Source organism: Pteropus medius, unplaced genomic scaffold (genome assembly GCF_902729225.1).
Source record: "Pteropus medius unplaced genomic scaffold, Ma_sr-lr_union100, whole genome shotgun sequence".
NCBI lineage: Eukaryota > Metazoa > Chordata > Mammalia > Chiroptera > Pteropodidae > Pteropus > Pteropus medius.
In genome coordinates, this window is record NW_024351731.1 from 2700449 (window position 1) to 2717575 (window position 17127).

A 17127-nucleotide genomic window follows, 5' to 3' on the forward strand; every position below is an offset into this window, starting at 1 on the left:
CAATAATACTAACAATAATAAAGACGAATAAGGAAACTAGGAGACTACATAGCACACCGGAGAAAGACGCGCCAGGAAGGAAAACAGAAACACAAGGCAGCTCGGCCGACTGGGCGGGTGTGAGATTTCGACACGAAGGAGCTGGGGAAGGCCAGCCGAGGAAGGGAGCCTCGAGTTCAGACTTGAGGGCCATGAGCCCGGAGTCCAATCAGGTGCCTGGGGGGCGACCTTGCCAGGCAGAGGGCAGGCAAACACCCCAAGACGGGCCGTACCAAGCAGGTCAAGGAACGGGCAGGAGATCCATGTTGTGGAGAGGGGCATCCAGGCAGAGTGGAGGGGTGCAGGCAGAGACGGAAGGGTGCAGGCAGAGACAGAGGGGCAAGGCAAGCGCTAAGTATTATCAAGAGGGCGCAGAAAAAGGCGAGTGGAGGCCGCAGGCGAGACAGAGGCAGAGGAGATATTATCAGAGAGCAGCATGTAAGCAGAGACCCGGAGGCAACCGGAGGGTCGGGCTGGCATCTCCACGGAGGATGGAATACCGGTCACCCGTATCGCCTGCTGGTCAGCCGGACCTGTGGGGACAAGGGCAGACCTGGGCGCTATGGCGGCGAGGGGGTCAAGTGGCTACAGAATGCCGGGTCGCGGCTGAGGGGCTTAACCCCTGGTGATCCCACGAAAAAATGTCTGCGTAAAAAAAGAACCGCATCAGCCCAGACCATGAACCAAGGCTTTCCGAACGCGCGTTTGACGGGGCGGAAGCTGCCGCTTGCTGACCACTGACGGAGGTGGGGCACGGCAGGGGTCGGCGACCACGGCCAGGACAGTGGGCCAACCCAGCCCGCTGCCCGCTTTCTATGGCTGGGAGCCAATAACAGCTTTCCCAAGGTTTGTGAGAAAAGAGAAACAAACAGAAAACAGGGAACACGCAGCGGAAACAGCATGCGGCCCTCCAAACCCAGAGCATTTTCTCTCTCCGTACAGAGTGCAGCCGACTGTGGAATAATCTATTGCGTTGTTCCTGATACAATAAATATGCTTAAAATCAGCCATTTCAGAAAAGCTTTAAAGCAACGTTTGCTTTTAAATAAAGAGCTAATTCTATGGTTACAGGCTGAGAGCCTTTTCGTGTCCTGGGGCTACCAAACCCTCAGTACAAGCACACTTCCCCAGGGACATCAAAGCATGTTTGAGGTGTTGTCACATGGTTCACAAGGCCACCGTCAAGGAAGGAAGACAAGATATTCTTCTTAACTTGACCAAATGGTTCCAAAGTTTATCCAAAGAAATAATAATTAAATGAAAAGAACTAAGAGATGCCCATAAAAAAAAATAGTGTATGATAAAATTTTAGTTATTAAAAATATTTTATAAAACAAGGTACTAGAACAAAGACCACTGAAATAGACCAAAACCTCAGAACAGACTGAACATCTTGAGAAATTCTGGCATTTTAAAATAAATTGAAAAGGATCAATTTCTCTATAAATACGCTGAATCGATTGATAACTGCTTGGAAACACAGTGAGATCTCTACTATACACCAAAATAACTTTCTAAGAATATTGAATTTCACCAACGTGATAAAACCATAAAATAAAACTTGAAGAAAACAGAATTCCCTCCTAAGATGGGGACGGTTTCTTTTAACAAAGAAAAATCACAGAGAAACAAAACATAAAGGAAAAAAAAATTAATATGCAAAGCTATCATCTGTATGGAAAAAGAAACAGTAAACAAAATGTAGAAGCAATGACAGGTTGGAGAGAAATAGTCACAAAATATGACAAAGCACTGAGATCCCAAGAACTTTTAGAAATCAACAAGATAACATGTGCACACTACGAAAAATGAATGAGGTGCAACTAAACCTTTTTCAAAGCTTTCTTAAAATTAGAAAGAATAGCCAATGGCTTGGCTAAAGCTACACAGTAGATCATCAAAGGCGTTAGAACAAGCGTTTCTACCACTCAGGCCTCCCCTCACCACGCTGGCTTTGGGAAAACGAGAGACTATGGTAAGTGGCAAAGATGATGCATAACTGAGCCCTAGCCACCTGGGGCAGAGTGATCATCTCAGACCAGATAAAGCCACACAATTACCTGTATTCCCATCAACCCACCCGCTAGACTCACGGCGGGACAGACCTGCCCGGAACCTACCCGTGCATGCACAGCAGGACACACCTGCCCAGAACGTTCTTAAAACAAAGGCAGGGCCTAACGGCTTTATCATCCTCTAGGAAGCCTGAAATCAAAAATCACTTTGATGTTTATCGCGAACTCCAATTCTTATATCTAACTATGCTAAGATAACAATATGTTCATAAACACAGTTTTGTAATCTTGTTACATAAAATACTCACAAGTCCCTCACACAACTGTTATTAAAAAAAAAATTTTTTTTAATATTAAAGTTCTTTTAGGTTTCGCTGCCTGTCTTCCCAAAACAGCTCCACCTTCCTTCCCTCTACCCATCCCCTCTCAGGTGACCTTCCTGGCCACCGTGACCACCACCCCTTGCACCCAGGAGGACTCCCGCTGCCTCCTCTGGGCTCCCACACTGCGCCCATCACAGCACCGGGGACCGCAGCAACATGCCCCTCCCCCGCCCCATGGGAGAGAAGCTCCTTGAAGGCTTTCTGCCTTCCTGACCCTGTCCGCCTGGAACCCTCTTCACCACTGGCTCATAGCAGGAACTCCAGCAACAGCTCTTAATGAATGAAGGAAATGAAATCCACTTGAGGATACTTTAGCAAGGTCAAACCTGCCTCAATACTGTTCGCCTTCTGAACTGATCACGGACACCGTGACGTAGCCCGGATGGTGGCGTCCCCTGGAAACGCCAGCTTAGCTGCGGTCACGGACACCCTCCAGATCCTCAGGCTCACTTGGGTTTGGAGGGTGGAAGAGAATCAAAGCTTCTAGAACAAAAGACCAAGGCCTCCTGAGGACGCCTCAGTCCCTGAACAGTTCCCCACCCACCCCACCCTGCGCACTTGCGTGTATACACGTGCACGTACGTACACACACACGCACACACGCGCACGCGGTGTTCTCCCAGCACTGGGGGCAGTCGCACTTGGCTGCAGGACTGGGCCCAGGGCAGCGAGGACACAGGCAAGGTCTCGCTGCTCCCTCAGAGCAGAAATTCTAACAGAGCTCGCCCCTCCCTGCCTCCAGGCACGTCCAGTTTCTGCTGGACCGAGAGTGGGCTCCAAACCAGACTTTTAGAGGGAAAAAAAACTCGCTTCGGAGTCACTTACTCACCATCGGCAGTGTGAAGGAGCTTGTGACTTTTCAACGTTCCTTTTGATTTGAATTTCTTGCCACACATGTCACACAGGTGGGTTTTCTCAGTGCTATGACGATTCATATGAGCCTTGAGGTTGCTCTTGCTACGAGTTGCATACTCACACAAAGAACACTTGAAGGGTTTCACACCTACCGGAGGAGAAAAAATACATACGCATACACACACGTATACATGCGCATGCACGTGTGTATCTGAAGGGGGGTGTGTGTGTGTGTGTTCCACATCCACTCTGAATAACGCAGTGCACCCACTTGTCCCCAAACACGTTCCCATGTCATGCTCTTACCCAGGCTGTCCCACCCGGGCCTCCACTCTGCAGCCTCCTCGGACTGTCCCCAGTGGACATCCCTGCTTCCCCATCAATGTGCCCGAGGCCTGCACCCTCTCCTGGCAGCGCTGCTCACGGTGCGGTACGGTGAGCCGCTCACACCTGCCTCCTCGACAGCTGGACGACCCCCCGAGGGCACGGACCCCGAGCATTAATTCAACTGAACCGAGTTAAAGTGAACAAAGTTAAAGGAACCAAGAGCCTTGCAAAAACCAACGGGACGAGGCACGCAGGGTGAGACGTGAAAGCGTATTTCACTGCATGAAATCAGCAGAGCTTTCCAATGCTAGTCGCTGGGCCGTGACGGGGACGTGGGGCTTCCTGGCATCCAGCGCCCTCCTCCACTCACGAACATCAACAGACCCCACTTCACAGTAAACATGGAGGGCTGATTTGCAGCCGAGAAGCCCCAGCCCCGCGGACAAGCAAAAAGGCCTCTGCAACCTAGTGTGGCATGCTATAGGGGGAGGGGACGCCGTGCCCGAACCTGAGCACCGGGGTGGGACAAACTGTAGTGTGCTCAGCACCTTCACTGCTTATCTAAACGACCCACTTCTCGGTGTGCTGAATCAATGCCGACTTCAGGGGCCCCGAGACCACGGCTTCCCCTGGCGCACTCACACGAAGCACGCAAGCAGGGACCCGAAGATGCTCTGCTCTGCGTGAAGAGTACTCACCCTCGTGAGCCCAAATGTGGCGCTGCAGGTCGGAGCCGTTCTGCATGAAGTAGAAATCACAGTAGGGACACTTCATGGCTCTCTTTCCAATCAGCCCCTTCAGCTGAACCCTCCTCCCGAGCACCGCGGAGATGGTGCTCATGGAGACCTCTAGAAAGAAAGCAGGATGGTCATCACAAGCAGCCAAGGGACTCAGTTCATGCTGGATGTGAATGAGCCTCGTGACAGCACCTGGACCCACTGGTCGATCCTAGCAGCACAGAGGTGGCAAACCAAGATGTGCCTCATGGTGTCATGCGATAGGATTTCTGCCTAAAGAGTTAATCCAGAATCTCAGCAAGTTTCAGATCTAAATATCCGTTTGCATAAAATGTGAGGGATGGAGAAACAATATCACGAGGCAACTGTCAGGCAAATGCAGAATGTGAAACCGTCTACAACGGCCGTCCCCAACCTTTGTGGCACCAGGGACCGGTGCTCCTATGAGAATCCGAAGCCTGACGATCTGAAGTGGAGCTGAGGCAGTGACGCTGGCGCTGGGGAGCGGCTGCAAACGCAGACCAGGCTTTGCTCACTCGCCTGCTGCTCACCTCCTGCTGTGTGGCCTGGTTCCCAACAGGCCATAGACGATACTGGTCTATGGCCCGGGGACTGGGGATCCCTGGTCTCAAGGAAAAGTGACCCAGTTTTTCCAATAACTCAATGTCATAGAAAAAAAAAGCAGGGAGCAGGGGTGTCCTATAAGAATACGAGAACCTTAACTGACACAACTAAAAGCTAAATGCTTGAATCGTGCTTCAAGCAAACCAACTGTAAAAAAAAAAAATCTAGTGTCAATTGCGGGAATTTTAAATGGACTAATACTAGGTAGTAAGAAGGGTGTGCTGTGAATTCTGCTCACTTTAATGGGGACATGGTGGTCATGCTAACAAAAAAAAGCCTTTGTTAGAGATGCATTCTAATGTATGTTTATGGGGAAAGTACATGCTGTCTGGGATTTACTTTAAAATATTCTAGAAAAAACAAGTTGGGGGCGGGGGCAGATACAGGAAACCAGCTCGGTAACATGCAGGTAACCAAGGAAGCTGAGCTGTGGATACGTGGGCGCCCGCTCCCAAGATGTCGGGGGGCAGCAAGGAGAGCACCAACCGCCCGACCAGTACGCGGCGCGTGCACCGTGACAGAAGCCTGGGGGGCCTCCCCCAGACCGAGGCCACGAAAGCCTCCCCCAGGGCGGGGCTCTGAGAGATGAGGTGAAAATTAAACAGGAATCAACCAGGGGGAATGGAGGAGACGTGTCCCAGGAGGTGAGGAAGAAGTGACAAGGCGCGAACGCCCAGGTGGCTCAAGCCTCATGCGTCTGGGTGGCGTGGGACTGGAAAGGTCAGAGGTGACGGTCATTCCAACCACGGAGGCTCCTCAGCCTGGGAGGGAGCCTGACCCTCGCGTGAACCACCACGGCGGGCAGCACGAGCTCACGGGGGCGGAATCCGTGTCAGACCGTGTAAGTGACCAGGTGGAGGCACTCTTAGGTCATGTTAAAAAAAAAGGAGGGGGCTCGCGAGACTGTGGAAAGACGTATCTGAAGACCCCATGCATAAACGGAAATAACTACGTAACTCCCAGCTCTCAATCAAAATGATTGCTTCCCTTGAGTTTGCGCAGATCTTCGTCCCTCTGAATTTTCATTTAGTGCAGTTGATATGTAATGCTGTGTTTTAAAACAAACATAAGGATTTTAACATTAATCTCCCACTCTAAACTGCATAACCTTACCAGGATGGTTCGTCTTGATATGTGACTTTATCAGTCGATCTTCTGAAAAAGACTTTTCACACACAGGACAAGAATAACTCCTTTTGTCCTTAACAGAAAGAGAGCACAATCAATTGCCTGTCTTGTTTAAACCTGGTCTCTGTGAGGAAACCACCACCACCACCACCAGCACCGTCTCCACCACCACCACCAGCACCAAAGCTAGACACGCAGTGCACCTTTCCATGGACCATGGCATGCAGCCTGCATCTGGCCCCGCACAGCCTAGCAAACTTATGAGTGGGAGGCAAATGGCATCGCCTCCACTTCAGATGGAGGGACGGGGCTTAGAGACAGATGATGGTCCTGAGGAGGAAGCCAGGCCAGAACAGGGCCAGGCGAGACTGTGAGTCGAACACGCAGCCCGGTGCTGCTCCACAATCCCACACATATCACGTCCCCCGGCACTCAACGCATGGGGGTTCACAGAAGGCATTTTATTGAGATTCACGACCACTAAACATATTCGTACCTCAAAATCCAGCAATTGCCTTCCTTGCTGTCTACCCAGATAAATAGAAAACTTACGTCCACACAAAAATCTGCACATAGATGTTCATGGCAGCTGTATTCATAACTGCCAACTTGGAAGCAACTGTCTTTCAGGAGATGAACGGATAGACTGTGGTCCATCCAGACAATGGAGTATTATTTAGTACCGAGAAGAAATGAGCTATCAAGCCATGAAAAGACGTGGAAGAAATTTAAATGCACATTGCTAAGTGAAAGAAACCAACCTGGAAAGGCTACGTACTATATGATTCCAACTATATTATATCTTTAAAAAGGCAGAATGATGGGGACGATAAAACGATGGAAAGGTCCTTGGTGGCCAGGGTACACAGGGGAGAGAGGGTGACCAGGCAGAGCACAGTGGATTTTTAGGGCAGTGAAACTACTCCATGTGACCCTACAGTGATGGGTACGTGTCACTACACATTTACCCAAACAATGGACAACACCAACAACGTACGTCAAGAGCGAACCCTAATGTAAGCGTACGGATTTGGGGTGATAATGACGTGTCGGTGTAGGTTCTTCGGTTGCAGGTAACGTACCCCTGTGGAGTAGATGTCAATAGCCGGGGAGGTGGGGCATGTGTGGGGACAGAAGGTATGTGGGAAATTTGCAGTGAACCTAAAACTGCTCTAAAAAATGAGTTTATCAAAAGAAATACACATAAAGTGCTCAGAACACTCAATAACCCTGGAAGACTTTGTTGCTGAGGTTTTGGCATTGTTATTATGTAACTCAGCCTCAGATAACAAAATGGCACAGAAAACAGACCTCTGTGGGCTAATGCACCGGGAACCTCCCGACAATGAGCATCCCTCCAGACTCCTTTGTGGATTAACTGCTGCTACTGTTACAGTTCGTCCCCTGAGGGGGGTGTTCCCCAGAGCCCGCTTAGGAAAGGGTACTTTATGTCTAACACAAAACAGCCAGTTGGCTGAATGCCAGGTTCCAAGCAGTGCTGGCCAAGCTCAGACGTCCGAGGGGTCCAGGCAGCTGCCGTGGAGCTGTCCCGAGTTTCCCACCCAGCCAATGCCACTGACGCCACTGACTTCCGCCTAGACTACGTGACGGGCGCAGGCTTCTGAGCAGACTCCTGTCACCGTCCTCCTTGCCCTTGGCCCTTCCAGGTCACCCCAGCGCTCCCGGCGTGCACACACGGGAACGCCTGCTCACAGTGCCACTCTGAAGGACGCGTGGGCCTGGCGCGCGTCCCTGAGGGGAGGCCTGTGGCCAGCCCCGCTGTCCCCAGTGCCCTCGCCCTCAGAGCTGACGCGGGCTTTCAGAAGGGCTTTGAAGGAGTCTGCGGTGATCTCCCCTGAGCCCCTGCTATTTGATTTTTTTTCTTTTAATCTCTGATAGTCTGAAAGCAATTTATCTCAGAGCTTATCGGGGTCCCTTATTTCTCGATGCCTTTGAAGATCGCAGAAGGACACAGGCAGTGGGAGAGGGTGCCGGGAGAGGAGTGTACTCTTAGGACTCATTTATTCCTTTTTTCGAAACCTCAGTTCCTCACTGGAGATGAAAACCCAAACTGACGCAGCCAACTCAAAGAGAGCGGTGGTTCAAAGCGTTCCTGGCAGAGGCAGAGTGAGAGATCGGGCCGATGATGGTGAGCGAGCCTCGCCCTGGGACTGTGTTTGCTCCGAGGGAAACGGCCTTCAAAGCAACACAGGACTCTGAAAGGGAGGAGGTGTCAGCAAGAGGCCACCGCCTGGCTTGGGGTCCAGGTACAGTCCCTGGGCCAACGCTGGGAGCCGGCTCTCCTCTCTGGCAAACCTCGCCTTGGTCTACGCCTCTATGCCACCAGGTGCATTAACTGCTGTATAAGCAAGCACACCTGTAAGATGTTTGATACTAACTTACAAGGTGAGAGAGAGCGCACTCTGAACAAGTTCTCAGGAACAGAAGGCCACGGTTCCAGACCTGCTGTCCTCTGAGGACTCAGTCCTTCGTTCCTCAGACCTTCCAGGGCTCCTGTTCCGTGCTGGGCTTTGCACTAAGGACACAGGTATGAGACACTGGCCCTGCCCTCAAGGGCCCCACAAGCGAGGCAGGAGAGAGAGGTGCCAACACAGAGCCCAGGAGCCATCATGGGACATGCAGAAAGTGTGGCGAGGACAGGAAAGGTGACACTCAGATGGTGACTGATCTGAACACTCGGAAAAGAGCCAGAAACGTGTCCGTTCGGGATTTCGATTCCAGAATCTCCCCTCCACCGGAAGCAGTTCTGTTTGGCCAGGCCGGGGCCCTTCCATGCGGGACCTCGGACATGCTAACAGGAAGCTGTTCGGGACACAGAAAGCTCTGGTGGCCCCAGGCCCCCGGCTCTGTGGATAAATGCCCAACAGGGCCACACAGAAACAAATGGGTCTGTGATCAAGTAAGAAAAGACCAGACTCTTGCAGCTCTGGGGAAGGAAAAATCTCATGTACAAACACTTAAGCTCAATAACATTTTCCTCTACTTTGAAGAAAAAAATAAAGACTGACTCAGTTATTCCCAGAAAGATACTGAAAGTAGCTCCCGCTACTTCCTCTGTGCTTTGTTGGCAATATAAAATTTCAGCTCACTTCTAGCAAGTACGGGTAAGATTTCCAAAATATATGCCCCTTTGCAGTCAAAACTAGACCCCGTGCCTCTCAAAGACAAGCACCAGCAGTGACGTGGAACACTCGAGAGACGAGGGCATGCGGGACGGACACCCACCACCACCAGTGTTAGCACCAGAGCTCCACCTCCTGCTCGCACGGCCACCGAGAAGGGACGGGCCTCCGGGGACTGGCCTCTCCCCACCTGCCGGGGCCCGAGGCTGTCAGCTCACTCAATTCCCACGGCAAGCCTGGAGGCGAGGACTGTCACCCCCACCTTACAGACGAGGGGCCAGAGAGGTCAGTGGTGGAGCCACACCGCTTACGAGTGGTACATGAGGACACACCGCCACACGTGCCCACTCCCCGCTTGTGGCTGCCGCGGCATCCGCACTCGGTTACCTGTGAGGTCTGCGGAGGAGGAGGACAAGCCAGCGACAAAGGGAACAGACTGACATACCGTGGGAATCCACCATATGCGCCGCCTCCTGATAGTTCAGAAGTCTGTGTCAGGAGAAACTTATTTAATTAACAAATTCCCAGTCCCCCCTCAAATTACGATGGAGGTATGAGCCCCGGAATGTCATCCGTAACAATTATCCCCACGTGACTGATTCCAGACATCACGAATTGCATCACACGGGTCAGTGACTTACAAACTTGTTTAATGGGACTCGCAGGAGGTGACCCATTTGACGTCGCCACCCAGCAGCACAGGCATGCACACGCTGACATGTAGCATACGGTGACAAAAACGAAGGACGAAGGGCTCAGGAAAACGGTACTTACCCTTCGTACGGATGAACGGTGTTGATCATCCCTACTTTACTCTACCGCGCTTCGTCTTTAAGCTGTACTAGCTGAGGCCTACTGAACACGTGCCACAACCCTCCAACGGGGCATCACGCGGGGACCGAGAACACGCTGACCTGGGAGTCCTACCCATATTTTCTCATTTAATCCTCACGACCCTGAGAGGTACGAGGGGCAACTACCTTTTCTCCATTTTACAGATGAGAAAAGTGAGGCCCAACGAGGCTAAGCGATTTGCCCCGGATCACGGAGGTGGGTGTGAGGGGTGGCGCCAGCGTGTCAGAACCCAGAGCCCCCGCCGCTGCACGACTATCGTGTTCCCTCAATTCTGCCCTTCGCAAAGCTGGCAAAGCGCTGTACGAAGTGCGTTTGCTCCAGAAACGCCGTGGACTAACCCCCTTGACTAGGTCCCCACGCTCCCCTGATTCCGGGACGTCCCTGACCGTGAGTCGCGCCATCTCGTCACTAACAGGAGGAGCCGGGGAGAAACTGTATTCAGTGTCCGCACACCCTCCAATCAGGAGCGTCCTTAGCTAACAGTTTTCGGAGCCCAGTGATCCTGGAGTCCTACCGCGACTGGAATGGGCCTGGATGCAGGTCCATCTGGGGTGGGGGTGACGGAGGGGCTTCATTTTAAATTCCCTTAGTTTTGCACCACACGGGAATCTGTTTGGAAGCCAGGTAAGCGCCGGATCCAATGGGAGAGCCCACCAGACCTTCAACACACCTGGCCCCATCTCTCTGCGTCACAGGCAGGAAACCAAGCCCCATGCTAAAGCCAGCACTCGGCCCAGGTCAGACCCCCTCCCTGACCAGAGTCCTCGGGTGGGCGACATCCACACGGCACCGTCACACCACGAAGCTCACGCCACCTGGCCAAGCCTCCCCTGCACCCTGAGGCGCGGTGCTCCCTTCACCACTGTACGCGAAACGTCCAGAACTGGCAAATCCTAGGAGGGAGAAAGCAGACTAGTGGCTGCCAGGGCTCGGGCCGGGGAAAGGAAGCGATGACAGCTAACGGAGGACCTTCCTCCTGCGTCGACATGGCCTCGTCCCTTTGGCTCCAGTGCAGAAATAATTTACAGGCTCAAAAGACAAAATGTCATCTAAACTCAAAATACCAGAACTCGCACTCCTAAATGATGCTTTCTTCCTGTGCTGGCAACACAGGCCACCTGCTGCGTGGAAACGCTTAGCTGTTCAATGTCCTGACAGAAACGCGAAAGGCTCGGCCTCCCAGCCACATCCCGGGGCTCACGGTCAACAGGGAAGCGCTGGGGACATGTTTTCCCCTACTCTACTGGGAATTTCCTCCCTGACTCTTCCCTGGGCCAGCAAACTTAGAACCCCTCCTCCAGGCAGCCCTCCTTTACTTGACTTGGCCCCCTCCTGGGTGGTCTGTGCCAGCCTCACTTACCCTCCCTCATGGCGGTACTGCCATTACTGCCCACTTATTTATCCTCCTCAAACGAAGAGCACCCGAAGGCAGGACTGGGTCTTATTCTATCTGAAATCCCAGTGCCTGGCATGAGGAAAGGGTGCCTCTGGCCTGCGTCGGCCAGCTTCAGAAGCAGCATTTAAAAGCGTTTCATATGGAAGTATTGCAGATATCAGTGGGGGAAAAAGATTGAAATTAAACTTTAACAACTTCTAAGAAAATGGGAGTGTTGATGAAAATCAGGATAACCTCCTTTTCCATAAGGCGAACCCAGCCACGCTCCCTTATTCCCTGACCAAGCTCCCCTCTCGCACTGTAGCGTAAGGCATGGCACGGGAAGTATCAACACAGCCCCTGCTCTCATGGGACAAAGTCTACCTCTACCACGCTCCTTCAAATGATGTACAAGTGACCAGACGGCCTGCCAGGAACGGCATGGCTGAGGTTCACGATACCAGCATCGCAACACAGGCAGTACGGGGCAGTCACGGAGAAACACACGGCCGTGCGTTATGTCTCTGTCCTTTACCAACAGTGTGACTGTGGGCGACTGAGCGCAGGACCCTGCAGCAGCAGGCACTACTCCGCCCAGTGGAGGAGTGACCCCACCTCCTGGAGGTGGCATGAGAATTCAGCAAGGTCACACGAGGGCCTGGACCACAGGATAAGGACAGCAACTGCTACTTTCTTTTCTCCCAACACACGCTTCCTTGGACGCCTTCTCAAACATCAATACTGAAGAGAGAGCCTCTTTGAAGGAAGACCCATAACCACAGAAAGTTGAAAAGGAAAAGCTCTTTCGGTGCCAGATTACCAAGAAAAATAAAAGCCTATGGAATTGGGCTGAAGATCTCAGAGCACGTCCCCCACGCTCCCGTTGACCATGAGCCCCAGGATGGGGCTGGGAGGCTGAGCATCAGCATCTGGGGCAAGAAAAGAGCTGGGCTGGACCACGAGTCCCTCTGAGACATGCCGTGGGCAAGGAAAATGGGTGTGGAAAACACGGGCGGGCCCAGATCATAAAGCTCTGTTACAGCTGCCTCGTTCTTGCCAGTCTTGAGCCTGTGTTTCAAAATCTCTAAATCCAGAACGTCAAGTTCCAAAATGATAAGTGGAATAGAATAAATAATAGCAGTAATAACAGTCACTGGCATAAAATGCTTACTCCATGCCAGGCACTGTTCTCAGACATTTGTGTACATTTCTTCATTCTTACCTGAGAACAGGTAAACTGAGGCACGGAGCAGTTGTAGGACTCATCTGAGGCAAAGGGTATGGCAAACGGGGCGCAGTCTGGACCCTGGTTTGAACGGCCGCCCTCCCGGGCTGCCCCGAGCACCCTGCTCCTGCGTTGGCCTCACTCCCTCTTGACTTCGTATGAGTCCCTGGCAAAGTAACAGCAATGCCTGCTGCCACCCCACTGTTCCCTGCCCTAAGAGAACACAGAAGCAATGCCGACCTTACGGCAACTCTGTAAGGAAACAGGAACATGTAACTAAGTGGCGCCAGGTGACATGCAATAGTCGGCACTCAGCCAACCAAACCAGCCCTGCGCTGAGAGCTTTATCTAGAGCATGGCCTCTTCACCTTCCAGTAACTCCAGGAGAGCTACATACATGTAGAAATATGCATGTGTGTGCATGTGTGTACTGTGTTTACAGCTGTGCATGTGTGTGTGTGTGTATGTGCATGTGTACTAGACTTACTGGAGGGAATCACTTTGTAAATTATATAAATGTCTAATCACTATGCTGTATACCTGAAACTAATATAATATTGAATGTCAACTATAATTGAAAAGTCAATTAAAATACATGCGTACACATGTGTACATATGTCTGTGCACGTGTACGCATATGTGTATGCATAAAATGGATGCTTTTTAGTACATATTTCGTACAGAAGGCAACCAAGTCTCAGAAAGGACAAGTGACTTGCCCACCGTCACACAGCCTATGCAAGTGCTCCAGATGCTGTTTGAATGCAGGCATCCAACCCCAAAGTGCATGTTCTTACCTACCCACAAAGCCCAGAACACCCCGACTCCACCTTTAGCAGGAAAAGAGCTACAGTGTCAGTGACTTTTATGCCAGGGAATCGTGGCATAAACATCAAATGTCTGAAGGCTCGTCTTGTGCTGCCTGAGGCAGAAAGAGAAATGCACTTAAAACGGAGCCAGAAGTGGGGCCAGCTGTGCCTCCTGGATAACTTTACGAAGTGTCAAGTCACTCTCAGGTGTGCCAGCCTCTTCAGTCAGATTAGGGTTTGCAAAAATAAACATTCATTGTCTTACATGGTCTCCCACCCAAGAGTTAAACCAAGTTTACCACTGTGAATACCAACAGCACCTTGAATGAGCACATCACTTTTAGATACAAGTGCTTCGCAGATATTTGATAACGACAGTCGTCTGCATTCGCTGTGCTCTTGCTATGAACCAGTTTACAGGCATTATCGAACTTAATCTCTCAACAACTTTTGCTGCCAGCTGTTATTATTATCAGCCCTGCTATTAAAAATTCTTTAAAATGATGTTGAAGAGACCCTTGGTTTACTTCTATCCTGTAGCTCTCTCTTCTGCAGACTGTCTCCGAAGCTGAAAACTGCGTAGAAATCACCTTTGTTCAGTCTAATCTTTTTTCTCAACACATCTGAGGCCCTCCCTGCAAAAGGAGCCCTGGGGTAAAAAGTCTGGTTCAGGAGGGGGAGCCCCGGTTTCGGGGCTGGACGCGCACACACTGGGTCAAAGGAAGCAGGGACACCGCCGTCTGCGTAAAAGTGAGAAAGCCATGAGCACCCAGGGGACACGGGCTGTCGTCCAGGCTTCTACTTACCAGCTCTGTGTGAACTTTAAGATGGGCCTGCAGCTTATATTTATCTGGAGTCGAGTAGTCACAGCCGTCAGTGGGACACTTCAGCAAGATGTTACTGTGTTTCTGAATTACATGGCGTTTAAGGCAGTTTTTGGTGATGGAAGAATAATGACACTGGGAGCAATAATACAGATGTTCCCGGGTGTGGGTGCGGACATGCATGTCAAAATGCACTTGGTACCAAAAAAGTTTGCCTAAAAAAATATTTTCACGTGAGAACAAGGAAGTTTCTTTTATACTGAATTTGAATTTTTTAATTATCACCACTTCGTAACAACTATATTTATCTCCCTCTCTGCTTGTCCAGGTCACCCTTCACCCTTTCCACCATATTTCTACCTGGAAATTACTTCTCAAAGGTGGGAGGTTGCAAATATTAAGGGCGATGCTATTTTTGCCTGATGTCAGAGCTAGGAGAGGAGGAAACAAACGTTAACGGAGGACCAGTTATGGGGTCGACTACTGTTACGCATCGATCAAGAGTCCCTGAGCTCTACTGACACCGGGGACACCCAGTCCAGAGCCGGACCTCCGGCTTCCTGTGCTGCCAGCTCTCCAGGAGACCCAGAGGCCGGACATGCACTGTGACTGGAAGGTTCTATTCGGGGCCTCTCTACAAAGAGCTGCAGCCACTTTCATAACCTCTCTCCACTCATCCAGAACACGGCCACCACCTGAGGCTCTACTTTAAACGTGTCCTGCGCCAGAAGACTCTTCCCGGTTAAGCTCTGGCAGAGGCCGAGGCTACTCTTCTGCACGCACGCCTGGCCGCGGCCCCACGGTCAGCTGTCCCGACGCCCCGCGCGCGGCCTTCGCAAAGACCTCAAGAGCTAAAGTACCACACGGGCGGCCACCCACTGCCCTTACGAGTGAAGGGCAGCTCGTTTAGAAGCTGTCCTTCGCAGAGACACACACGAGCTGCCCGAGGCGAGGCGGGGACGCACGGGCCGCGGGAGTGACCGGCCCACGGGCTGCGCCCGCTGCGCGCTCTTACCACAGTACTCGCACTCCAGGTCCCCGTACACCTTCCGGATCCTCGCGCACAAGCCGGTGTCCATGCGCCTCTTCTGTAGACTGTCCAGGACCCTCATGAACGCGCTCGTGCTGGCCCGGGGCTCGGGGGCCGGCGTGCAGGGCTCGGGCTGGCCCAGGGCCGCGGCCGTCCCGCCGGCGGGCGGAGGCAGGTCTGGCCCCTCGGCCGGGCTTGCCGTGGGACGCCTGCCGGGGTGCGGCCCCTCGGGGGGCTGGGCCGCCGTCTGCGGCCCTTCCCCGGGGGGGCCGTCGGCGCGCTGGGTCTCGCGGGGCGCGTCGGGGCTCCTGGGCGCGGGCTGCAGCCGGGCGCCCCCACCCTGGGCGTGGGCAGCGCCTCCGTGCTGGGCGTCCGGGGGCTGCTCGGGGGCAGAGTGAGCCTCGGCAGAGGAGGAGGTGCCATTCTTCAACGGAAAGGCCCCCGAAACTCCCGTGTGCGAATGAAGGGCCGCAACAGGAGCCGAGGAGCCCTCGGTGCGTCCCGCACGCGGGGCCGCCAAGCGCACGGGCGGGGCGGGCACCTCCGCGCGGCCCTCCGGAGCCTGCCGCGCCCCCTCCGGCCGGGCCTCGGCGGGCCGGGCCGCCTCCTTGGGGGCGTTCACCCCCTGGAACACAAACTCCTCCTCCGCCAGCTGCAGCTGGCCCCCCAGGGCCTCCTGCTGGATGTCGCCCCCGGGCTCCAGGAGGCAGAAGCTCTGGTTGATGGAGCTGGCGAACACCGCGGCCTCGGGCGCGGCGCTGTGCGCCTCCCCGATGTGCGCGCGCAGCCGGATGGTGCTGACGAACGTCCTCAGGCAGACGGCGCACACGTACACGAACGGGTGCTTCCTCACGTGCAGCTCCAGCGCCTGGTACTTGGTGGCCCCGTGGCCGCACAGCTCGCAGGCGAAAGGCCACTTGTCACCGTGGACCAGCATGTGGCGGTCCCGGTCCAGCTCGTTCTTGAACTTGCGCTCACAGATGTGGCAGTCGTAGAGCAGCTGCCGCTTGCCCTCCCGCGTCATCAGGCAGAGCTCGTCCAAGGCCTCCTGGACCTTCTTGTCCTGAGGGTCGTGCACGTCGCGGATGTGCTTGATGAGGTTCTTGACGTCGGAGTACTTCTTCTTGCAGAAGCGGCAGTGCTGCTTGATCTTCTTGTGCACCCGCTCGATGTGCACCTTGAGGTGGCCCTTGCTCAGGCAGGTGAACGCGCAGTAGTCGCAGGAGAACTTCTCGCCGGTGTGCTTGCGCAGGTGCACGTTCAGGTTGGCCTTGATGGCGCTGGCGTAGCTGCACTGCGGGCACTTGTACGGCTTCTCGTTGGTGTGGATCCGCAGGTGGGCCTGCAGCGAGTGCTTGAACTTGAAGACCTTGTTGCAGTACTCACAGGTGAAGATCTTGAGCTGGGTGGGCCCTAGCCTGGAAACAGATGACAGCACCGTTACAGCTGGAGACTGCACAGTTTTAATGACCTCGAATTCTTCCCTGTGCACCAAACACGAAAGGCTCAAAAGTGAACCAAAAGGGACTGAGGGAGGATGGAGGCAGTCACTCATCCACACACGGGACCGGAGGACCTGTTCCGGACCCAGCACACACAAATACCTGGGGGAGAAAATGCAGGTTGGCACGTGGCAGCATGGCCATGCGGCAAGAGGTGACAGGGATACGTGCAGAGTGAAGAGACGGAGGGACATCTAGCCTGGATTAAGGGGGTTGGGAAACTCACTGAAGAAGCGATGTCTGAGTCGACGTGCAG

The 17127-nt window shown here is 53.2% G+C and overlaps 1 protein-coding gene across 5 annotated transcripts in view; it reads right to left on the reverse strand.

Annotated features, from left to right (window-relative positions):
• The window catches only part of ZFAT (zinc finger and AT-hook domain containing), a 117319-nt gene that overhangs the window by 49646 nt on the left and 50546 nt on the right, over nt 1-17127 (reverse strand). For all 5 annotated transcript variants that reach the window (XM_039845899.1, XM_039845901.1, XM_039845897.1 and 2 more), the window contains 5 exons: nt 15355-16787; nt 14322-14554; nt 6094-6181; nt 4318-4467; nt 3267-3440 (listed from right to left, as the gene is read on the reverse strand). In XM_039845899.1, coding sequence (XP_039701833.1) covers nt 3267-3440; nt 4318-4467; nt 6094-6181; nt 14322-14554; nt 15355-16787 — 2078 coding nt within the window. The remainder of the gene's footprint in view (nt 1-3266; nt 3441-4317; nt 4468-6093; nt 6182-14321; nt 14555-15354; nt 16788-17127) is intronic.